Source organism: the organism of the source record quoted next, unplaced genomic scaffold (genome assembly GCF_019419815.1).
Source record: "Pyrus x bretschneideri cultivar Hongxiangsu unplaced genomic scaffold, Pyrus_bretschneideri_v1 Contig14, whole genome shotgun sequence".
Taxonomy (NCBI): domain Eukaryota; kingdom Viridiplantae; phylum Streptophyta; class Magnoliopsida; order Rosales; family Rosaceae; genus Pyrus; species Pyrus x bretschneideri.
Window position 1 is genome coordinate 5,457,767 of NW_025999435.1, and position 9,823 is coordinate 5,467,589.

Consider the following 9,823-nt stretch of genomic DNA (forward strand, 5'->3'; position numbering starts at 1 on the left):
AACATCTAACTGTACACTCCAAATTTTTTTTATATTTAAAAAGAAAAATACTCTTATGAAGAGTGCACAATTAAATTTTTTTAACACAATTAGATTTTCGAAATACCATTAAGTTCCCTTCATGATTATTGCAAATGCATTTGTAAAGGGTTTAATTATTGCAAACACATTTCACATGACTATCAACCTTTGTATAATGCTTCTAAAAATCATTTCTCATCCCCTCTATTTAAATTTTGTCGTCCACTCTTAACTAGTTCGGTCCCAATATTTTACAAATAGAAAATTTCTCACCCAAACATTGCCTTACTATGTTAAAAAATAGTGCCAAACTTGTCTTCAACTTGTGGGGCTAGTTGTTGCCGTAAGCACCAAATAGGCCATTTGTTCTGCTCCATTTTTCAAGTGATATTTAAAATAAGAACGATTCTTGCCGACACAAACATGAATGAATAGCAACACAACACTTCTAGAATACTACTTCTGGTTTGTTTGCATTGGCCACAAAAACTAGATTACTCAAATACAATAAACGTTTGGTTTGTATTTTCTACTAAATATAAAAAGTTCAGACTACATAATTAGATTTATAGACGGTCAATAACAAATTCTTTTTGTAATACTTCAATTACACAATGCTGCTGACCTTTTCTTGGTAACCCGTGGTGTTTTCATCTAGCTCAAGAAACTTGTTCACCCACTCCAACCCATAAGAACCTTCGGCAGAGAAGTCAAAGAACTCATTCACATCAAAGTTCGCATCGGCGCAATCGTTTGATGCTTTATGGGAAGGTTTAGTAGCAGTAGCAGTAGCAGTCTTCGTCGTCGTGTCTTGGGCTGTTGAAGTCTGCGGTTTTTTCTCCTTCTGACTCATTTTTTTGCTCAAATGAGAATTCCAGTAATTCTTTATTTCATTGTCTGTTCGGCCTGGAAGTCTCCCGGCAATCAAGGACCACCTATACAATACCAACTTATGGTCAAAAACTTTCTCGTCTGACATGTTATGCTATTAGATTGTCAATATACATGTGATCGTTGTCTAATTATTCACTCAAATGTGCGGTCTAGATTGACATTCAGACAAGAAACTGTTGACAATGGTGACTAAATTAAATCAATTACCTGTTTCCTAGTAGTTTATGAAGTCTAATTATCAAGTCCTCTTCATCATCAGAAATGTTGCCTCTCTTAATATTGGGTCTCAAATAGTTCAACCATCTCAACCTGCAACTCTTCCCGCAACGATTCAAACCTGCAGGAGAAGTAACAACAAGAGATTAACCCTATTGTTTGGGCTCAAAATTAACGTGGATTAGTTAATTAACTAACCTGCTATTGAAGCAATTGTCTTCCACCTCTTTGCACCATGAATTTCAATATATTCTGCAAGTTTTCTATCTTCCTCCGCTGTCCATGCTCCTTTGTTCATAACCCTTTTTGCTGACCCATCGTTCTTTCGAGCCATGATGTACGTACGTAGGGGGGGAGGGAGGGAGAGAGAGAGAGAGAGAGAGAGAGAGAGAGAGAGAGAGAGAGAGGGAAATTTGGTGTTAGATGTATCAGATATTAGCAGGAGAGACTGATTGTTGGCTATCAACAACTTCTGGGGGTTTATATCCTGCTGGTTGGTACGGTTTTCTGAGAAGAAAATTGGAGGGTCAATGAGTACTCCATCAATCTAGCTACCCTTCCAAGAGAGAGAGAAGTTCCAAGTCCCAAAAACTCACAACTACCGGTTAGGAGTCAGAAGATTGTGTGAGTGAGGAGTTGAATATGAATCCTTTTATATTCATCTCTTTGTCCTTCGAGACACGTTTGTCATTATTTTTCACTTGTACAGTTGTCTGATATCATGAATATATATTGTTTGTTATCCTTCAATATCTAAAGAAAAGATGCTTTCCCTTAAAAGAAGGCAGATTGTCTACTCTCCTGTTTGGATGTCTTTTCTATCCCTTTCTATTTGTGCGGTTACAGTTAAGTTACGTTAATATTTTATATTTCTATTGCTTTTTGTCTTATTATCTCTATAAAAAAATTAATATATAATGTTGACGTGGTTTAACATTGACCGTATAAAATAGGAGGGGATGGAAAGGGCATCCAAATAGGAGGGCAGACAATCTGCCTCCCCTTTAAAAACCAGTCCATTTCAGTTTTCAGTGCCACCAAATTATATGTTATACAATACAACAGCAAAAATTCCCAAAATTGAAAATTTTCATGAGCCCTTTATCACCTTATAGTTTAGCGTTAATTTCTGTGTCAATATTATAAAACATTAGCCTAAAACATAAGGTAACAGATAGTACTCGATAAAAACTCTCACTTTGAGAGTCTCCTTAACATTTGTCATACAACAATTATATATATTGTCACATATCATGTATATACGGAGTGTAAGAATAATATATATTATCACATATCATGCATATATGGAGTGCAAAAATAATCTAACGCGGAGACGCCGATAAAAATAAAATTATAATTCACTTCATTAGTAAGCTTTTCCTCTATATCATAATTTCAATGTTCAACTAACAATAAAATTTAATTCAACAATAATCATGTATTTTATGAAAATAGTGACCCCTATTTATATTTTTTATTAGAAATTTAAAATCTATATAGAATATTAAAATAGTCTTTTTCTTTTTCTCTACTATATATATGGTGGAAATTAAATATTATTCTGCCTGTATATGTCATAGCACCTCTTGAAGACCTTGGGAAGAGAGACGCGGGGGTGGTGGTGGTGGTGGTGTGGGGCACATGGTCCCCTTCAATTGCTTAGGAGAGGATCCGGATCCCTTCAATTGTGCTTGAGGCTCTCTTTGCTAGTTGTATATTGTCTGTGATATTATATTTGATTGTCATGTGAATTTGTATACAAAACGGTCAGAAAACTTGAATGATATGTGAATTTGTGAACCACAGTATATTAAACTCTATACTCTTTTTCTACTATATAAACTTGTGGCAAGGTAGAGTGTTGTCTTGATACCAAGGCTGTAGAAGACGATAGGCATTAGTCAGGTGCTGAGCTAAGCCTCTAGGTGGCTAGGCGAGACCTAGGCGGATTTAAGTAAATTTATTGTATATCGTATAAATGAGTGCCTATTTATACTTTAAAAATACATAATTATATTGAGATACATAAATTGCATAGTAAAATGACATACAAATTAAGTATTATAACATATTGAAAATATGGAGAACAAGCATTTAATGAGTGTTCATCCAAATATTTAACAAGTCTCTTACAATTTACTAAACAAAAATAAAATATAAAATAAAAGTTATCAATTTTCTGTCTAAATGAGAGTTACAACCTAGGCAGGTGCCCAGGGCCCAGGCGGACACCTAGGTGGGTTAAGCAGATGCCTAGGGAGGTATAAGCACCCTTTCTATACGGAAACTTTTAGAATGGTGCTTGATACGCATGCAGGCCTTCGGACCTCCTTGTATTCAATCGTTCGTTTATAAGCCTCTTTGGGGTCAAAACGGAAAAAGAAAGTAACAATTTTGGAGTCCAAAGATCACAGATAATTGAAGGGGTTTCTAAATGCATGACCGTTACATGTTTCTACTAATTAATCGAATGATGGTGCTACTAATTAATCGAAGGTGTTAATTCGCAGGAAGTAGTCATTTCAACAGTCTTCCTTAGATATACGGGTGTTAACCATCTTGCCCCGACCATTCCGGTCTAATAATAAACTTAATTTGGGCCTTAGTCTGGGTTCATAGTTTCACTAAAAGGCCAAAACATTTTTTTCAACACAACATAGCAAAAATCCTCGATTCTTTTTTCCCTTTTCTATATGCCTTTTTCTCGTTTTCAACAAGAATTCTCCCCCGCAGTTTTTTCTTCACCCGAGTGAAGAGCGAAATTTAACTAATTGAGATTTAGTTAAATCTCAACCATTCACACGTGAAAAAAAATGTGCGGATAAGTAAAGCTCTTATACACCATCCTTTGTTCTATCCCCAAAGGTACATTCCGAAAGCTTTTTTCAATATACTATATACAGCAGACAATAACAAAACCATTACAACCTTCTTTGACGCCAACATCCTCAGATTCACCCTCAATCCATGTTTCCTCATTAGCTTCACCATTGCCACTCCCAACATCACAAGCCAAGAACCTACTGCCCCCAACACTGCCTTCATCGTATCCATCGGTCCAAAGACATTGCCCAAAACATCGCTCGACACTTCCACATATATAGGGTCTGCTTGGCTGCTCTCTGACTGGTTTAGTCCAAGACGCTCATTTATCCAACTGGAAAACTCAACAAGCAATCTTGCGAGCCAAGCAACCTCATTGTCGGAGATGGGGCGCTTCATCCAGTCACCCCTGTATTTGACACCATCCAAAGTGCGGTTGCTCACTCTCCTCGGCTTGAATATTTCATCACGGGGTTGCGGAGGCTGTTTTGGTTCAGGAGAAAATGACAGTACCTTTACAGTATGCCCACCAAATAGACAGCTCACCTGAGCTTTCAAAGAGTCTATGCACTGAAGGTTGTGCGCACCATTATCACCGGAAACAGCTAGCAACTCAGCTTCTGCACGTAATATGAACAACTGCAATCACAAAATTGCAAACATTGGATGAGATCTTGCCATGCAAACAGATGTTTAGTAAACATACACAAATAGAAAGAAAAAAACAATAATAATAATAACAATAAGTAATACCTGAAGCAACTGTTGCCCGCCATCTTCTCCATCACTGAACAATCGTAAATCTTTGTTCCAATTCTCATGCAAGAAAGACCCATCTGCATCACTCTCAGATAAGCCATCCTCCCAGTCCTGGGATACCAATAGATCACACAAAGAAAACCAGTCAAACACTGATTCAATCAGTTAGGCAATCAAAATTCGAATGCAAAATATTAGAGGAGAGAGAGGTAATCCTACCTGCAGCTGTTCGCGAATTGGAGTAACAAATCTATATAAGCTATTAAGCATCGATTTTCCTGATCCTGCTTGTTTGGAATGAAAAGCAGTATCCACCATCTTTAGTAGGTCCATCAGCTCTTTGGATGATGTCAATATAGTTAGGATCTATACAGAAATGAAGAATAATAAGAAACAAAACCAAAGCAAAAAAGTCTTCATATTTATTTCTGACAGATAAAAGATGAGTAATGCATAGGAAGTCGACCAAGGATATGTATGAATTATCATCACATTATTCTCAATTAAGTTCTAACATGTAGTACTAGTTTTCTGTAAAACCAAAATTTCCCTCTTAATGAAGTTTTAATATCCCAAACTTTGAAATAATAAACATTGTATGATCTTCAATTCTCAAGAATCACAAATCTATTTGTATCAGGAATGCATCTTGAAAGGTCAAAGCTCAATAAAACCTTAATAAAGACCTAGCCAAGTTGGAAAGTACGAAATTCCAATGAAAACGAACAATAGTTTAATATGAGTATTTTTAGATGATAATTTGCAAGTCATAATTTGATGGACCCCCATAAAAAACAGCATCATTATCACTGATCTACATTCAACTATAAAGAGTACAAAAAAAAATATCACCACCATTCAACTGACCTAATCAATCAGAAAAATGGGCACTACCAAACAGAAGACTTAAAGCTCAAAAAGTTAATCCTGGTACCCGTGGAAGTTACAGTCCAATGAAAAGCATCACATATTCATCCACCCCAGCGGTGGAAACATAATTCTGTTATGAATTTATAGTTATCAAGCTTTTCTTGCAACTAATAACAACCGTCATATCTAATGCAATCAGACAGTTTAAATTAAAAAAAATGAGCACATCAATAAGTCTCTGGAATCATCATCACCAGGAGAAGATACTAAATCTCACAAACGTACCAAATTTAGAAAAAGAAATGGTTAAGAATCTGACCTTCAATACCATCTGGACAATTATTTCGGGATCAGTATGAAGAAACTTGTGCGCAAACCCAATGAAATGCATAACCAAGGAACTGTAGTACAAGTAGCTGGCCAGCACATAACCCTGCCAAGAAGGTGTATAACCATGGTTTTGAGGCTGCAGGTTATCATTTCTCCCATTCTTAGTTGAACCGTCAACAACAGCATCAAGCTCTGAAAAGTCCAAAATGATATCCCAAGGTTCAATATAGGTAATCCAAACCGAAAACACATCTGATATATTTTTAATCAAAACCCCCCCTGGACAAAATAAGAATGTCCTCAATAAAAACCGGTACAGCGGCCTCTGTATCAGCAAGTTCCAAGATCCTGTACATGGCGAAACCGACATCACATCCCTCAACTTCAAGGCATCAAATGAACCCCTCTGCCTCGGACTGCCACAATGATCCACACTCTCATTACCATCTCTATGCACGACCAAACCCACATTCAAGTATTTGACAAACAACTTCACCACCTCTCCTAACCCGGGGGTTGGCGGGGTCTCACCCAAAACTGATCGGAATGGGAACGAGACCCCAAATGACTTACACAGATTAACAGGTAGTGGTGAAAAATCATTATCAACCAACCAAAAATTCACCAAAGCATTCACAAAAAACTCTGCCTGAGCTATAACCGAGGTATCATATCCCGAAGAGTAATGCAAAAGCGAACTTCGGTATGGAAGGTGTTGATTCAAATCAGTTGCACCAACAAAAGCACGAAGATATGCATATAAAAGCCTAATATACAAGTTGCATTCAATTTTAACCTCCGCCTCACGCCTAGTGCTCGAAAACCCTGAAATTGATGAAACCCAATTCTCAAATTTAAACCTTCTGTTTCTTTTTATCGAAACAACATCACAATGCTCACTATTTCCTCGACAAACGGGATAATAAGCGAACCAAAACGTGTAATATTCAAAGACATTGAGTTGAACTTGATAGAAATTAGGTTTAATTGAGTCTTCTTTAACCCTATTTTTTAAAATTGGGGATAAATCGGATAATACCCGGATATCATTTTCCGAGGTAAGCATGAATCGGACCCATTCCGGCAACCGTTCAATAGGGAACACGTATTTGACGAGGGAGAGGCGATCAACGGCGGAGATTGCGTTGAAGAGGAGGCTATTGGGCGCGAGGAGGGCGAACAGCCTGTTGGCTAAATCTATGTCGTTGGACGCGAGGACGGTGTCAATCCAGCCGTTGGGTGAGGCGGAGGGGGCGGAAGGCGAGGGTTGTTGCTGTGAAGCTGGTTGTGGCGGAGGCAGGGGTGATGACGCTGCATCGTCGAAGCCGAAGAGCTTGCAGATGAGGGTTGGGAAGGTGAGGGAGAAGAAGTGGCGGGATTGGTCGGGTGAGAGTGAATGCAGGAAAGACTCAATGGAGGCGCAGGTGGAGGAGATCTGGTGCGGGGCGGAGGAAGCGAGGATGGTGCAGGCGAGGTCTTGGGATTTGGAATGGGAATTGAGGGCGTAAGAGTGCGGGAGCATGGTAAGGATTGTAGGGGCCGATTGTAGAGAGCGAGAGCGTGATGCTTTGATTGGCTTGGCTTCCTTCAATGGCCGCTAGGGTTTTTGCAGGGTAAGAGAGAGAGGTTTTAAAAGTTTTCAAATGAGAGGAGAAGGTGTGGCGAGTTTTTATGGGGGAATGAAGGGAGGGGCCCGAGGGGGTACGTGGCGCTAAACTAAGAGTCTACGAGTGTGACGTGGACGTGGTTGCGGGGTCCACTTATATGCTTCAGTTTGGAAAGAAATCATCATGACTACCGCATCAATTGATCCAGACTTTTGAAATTTTATCTAACGGTTCATCTGTTTTGATTACATAAAAATTATAATAACTTTTTGTCAATGAATAAAATTTTAAAGATTCAAATCATTTAATTCGATGAATTAGTGAAAGAAATCTAGATAATATATCTTTTTCCTCGTTTCGTTACGAAAGGTTTTTTATTTTTTATTTTTATGGAAAGAAAATTTGTTTGGATGCGAAGGGGCGGGAAGGCTGTATTGATGTGGACGTGAGATGCCAATCGTTGGATGTTCCCAAATTTCAAATTTTTTTTTTTTCTCTTTTATCTTTTGTTCTAGAGGAGTCTAATTTGAAGTCTTCAATGCAGGTCGGCATTCATGCCGAACTCATTGTAGCCGTCAGATATCATCCAAGGGTTGAGAATTCTAATCGGTTGACCGGTTGTAGACTGCCTTTTTCTTTCTGTTTTGGTAAAATGGGGGTGAATATCCCAAAAATACTACACCCTATCTTAAAAATATAAATTAGGCTGGTCCTAGCAACCCCAAAACTATTATTAGATGAAAAATAACCAATTTAAAAAGTAAAACTAACAAAAAGTTTAAAAAAAAACTTTAATTTTAATGAAAAAAAATAAATAAATGTGTAGTGAATAGTACTAGAGAAAGATAAAAATGTGGTATTTCGTTAAAATTGAACAGTACCAAGAGTTTTCGTTAAAACTCCCATTTAAAAATGAGGTTTTTCAAGAAAATAAAACTCAGGCATATTTGTCACATCCCCGTCCGGGGGGGGACCACTTCCCGGGCCCACTCCACCACCATAGCATGATATTGTCTGCTTTGGGCCCCGACCACGCCCTCACGGTTTTGTTTCTGGAAACTCACACAAGAACTTCCCGATGGGTCACCCATCCTGAGAATGCTCTCACGCGCTACTCGCTTAACTTCAGAGTTCCCATGGAACCCGAAGCCAATGAGTTCCCAAAATGTCTCGTGCTTGGTAGGGATGGGAATATACATATAAGAGCAGTTCCAGCCCAAGGCAAATGGACCGGCACCAAGTGAAGAAAATGGACCGGGACTCTGTCCATCACCTCCAGCCCGCAAAACAAGCTGGCACCCAGCCCAAGCCAGGCAACAGCCCAGCCTATTTCGGACAGACCCAGAAACCGGTCCATTTCCCTGGCTCGTGCACAACATGCACGAGTAGGCGCGAGTAGCCGACAGGCCTTACAGGCGGTGGGGCCCGCGTGCAGGGTAACTTGCGTTCGACCGGCTGAGGGCTACGTGGCCCTCCTCAGAGTCGTTGGATTTCCAACGGCTAGTTTTTGTAGGCCGTTGGATTTCCAACGGTAAAAAAAATTTAAATTTGACTTTTAAATTAGACCGTCAGATCACAGATCAACGGTCCACGTTTTTTTCACCAAAAATAAAAAAAAATAAAAAAAAGGTCCAACGGTCAGAAATTTGACCATTGGCCACGTGGCAGCTAGTTGGCTGTTGGATTTGATTATTTTTCAAATCCAACGGTCCAGATTAATTACAACATTAAAATTAATTAAAAATTGTGAATTTTTTTTAAAAAATACAGAAAAATTTTAAAAAATTATTTTTTTTTTTCTATAAATACCTAACCCTCATCTTCCACCTTACACCACATTTCAATATTTTCTACACTTTCTACACTTTCTACATTTGAATATTTTGTACACTTTGAGAGAAAAAAATGACTTCGTGGAAGCTCAGTGAAGATGTTACGTTGTGTGAATGTTGGGTTCGCACTACTCATGACCCGATTACGGGTAATGAGATGGATAAGCGAGAAATGTGGAGTAAAATTACGAAATCGTTTTGCGATGTACATGGAAAAGATGCCAGATCTAGTCAAGATCTTCAAGGTCGTTGGAAAAAACTCAACGCATCCTTTACTTGTTGGAAAAACGCCCTGTCTCATGCTTCTGGTAATCTACGTGGTGGGACAAGTTTAGCGGATGAGGTAACAATATTTTTATTTATTTATATGCATTCCACCCACATCAATATTTTAATTTATTTAATTTCTTATGTAATTTTTATGTAATATGCATTCCACGCCCATCAATATTTTAATTTATTTAATTTCTT

The 9,823-nt window shown here is 38.4% G+C and overlaps 3 protein-coding genes across 3 annotated transcripts; all 3 read right to left on the reverse strand.

The window, feature by feature from the left end:
* Nucleotides 1-449: 449 nt before the first annotated feature.
* On the reverse strand, nucleotides 450-1,751 carry LOC125475327 (transcription factor MYB3-like). Its single transcript, XM_048580054.1, has 3 exons — nucleotides 1,330-1,751; nucleotides 1,123-1,252; nucleotides 450-956 (listed from the first exon to the last, which is right to left on the reverse strand). Exons 1-3 carry the CDS (start codon nucleotides 1,463-1,465, stop codon nucleotides 629-631), a joined length of 594 nt encoding a protein of 197 aa, XP_048436011.1. The 5' UTR covers nucleotides 1,466-1,751; the 3' UTR covers nucleotides 450-628.
* A 2,037-nt stretch (nucleotides 1,752-3,788) lies between these two features.
* LOC125475268 lies at nucleotides 3,789-6,510 on the reverse strand. Its single transcript, XM_048579918.1, has 4 exons — nucleotides 5,903-6,510; nucleotides 4,933-5,079; nucleotides 4,708-4,824; nucleotides 3,789-4,593 (listed from the first exon to the last, which is right to left on the reverse strand). Exons 1-4 carry the CDS (start codon nucleotides 6,281-6,283, stop codon nucleotides 3,985-3,987), a joined length of 1,254 nt encoding a protein of 417 aa, XP_048435875.1. The 5' UTR covers nucleotides 6,284-6,510; the 3' UTR covers nucleotides 3,789-3,984.
* Nucleotides 6,511-6,516: 6 nt separating this feature from the next.
* Nucleotides 6,517-7,552, reverse strand: LOC125475269. Its single transcript, XM_048579919.1, has 2 exons — nucleotides 6,953-7,552; nucleotides 6,517-6,738 (listed from the first exon to the last, which is right to left on the reverse strand). Exons 1-2 carry the CDS (start codon nucleotides 7,433-7,435, stop codon nucleotides 6,634-6,636), a joined length of 588 nt encoding a protein of 195 aa, XP_048435876.1. The 5' UTR covers nucleotides 7,436-7,552; the 3' UTR covers nucleotides 6,517-6,633.
* Between the last annotated feature and the right edge of the window lie 2,271 nt (nucleotides 7,553-9,823).

What these genes read in the sequence shown, in the direction of transcription:
- LOC125475268 (XM_048579918.1), bottom strand. Translation starts at nt 6,283, where the DNA reads ATGTCGGTTTCGCCATGTACAGGATCTTGGAACTTGCTGATACAGAGG. An exon ending in TTGTCCAGATGGTATTGAAG is followed by an intron (nt 5,080 to 5,902) that starts GTCAGATTCTTA and finishes ATTTCTGTATAG; the next exon opens with ATCCTAACTATATTGACATC. An exon ending in GCGGGCAACAGTTGCTTCAG is followed by an intron (nt 4,594 to 4,707) that starts GTATTACTTATT and finishes TTGTGATTGCAG; the next exon opens with TTGTTCATATTACGTGCAGA.
- LOC125475327 (XM_048580054.1), bottom strand. Translation starts at nt 1,465, where the DNA reads ATGGCTCGAAAGAACGATGGGTCAGCAAAAAGGGTTATGAACAAAGGA. An exon ending in GACAATTGCTTCAATAGCAG is followed by an intron (nt 1,253 to 1,329) that starts GTTAGTTAATTA and finishes CTTCTCCTGCAG; the next exon opens with GTTTGAATCGTTGCGGGAAG. An exon ending in CATAAACTACTAGGAAACAG is followed by an intron (nt 957 to 1,122) that starts GTAATTGATTTA and finishes GGTATTGTATAG; the next exon opens with GTGGTCCTTGATTGCCGGGA.
- LOC125475269 (XM_048579919.1), bottom strand. Translation starts at nt 7,435, where the DNA reads ATGCTCCCGCACTCTTACGCCCTCAATTCCCATTCCAAATCCCAAGAC. An exon ending in CCTCGGAAAATGATATCCGG is followed by an intron (nt 6,739 to 6,952) that starts GTATTATCCGAT and finishes CATCAATTTCAG; the next exon opens with GGTTTTCGAGCACTAGGCGT.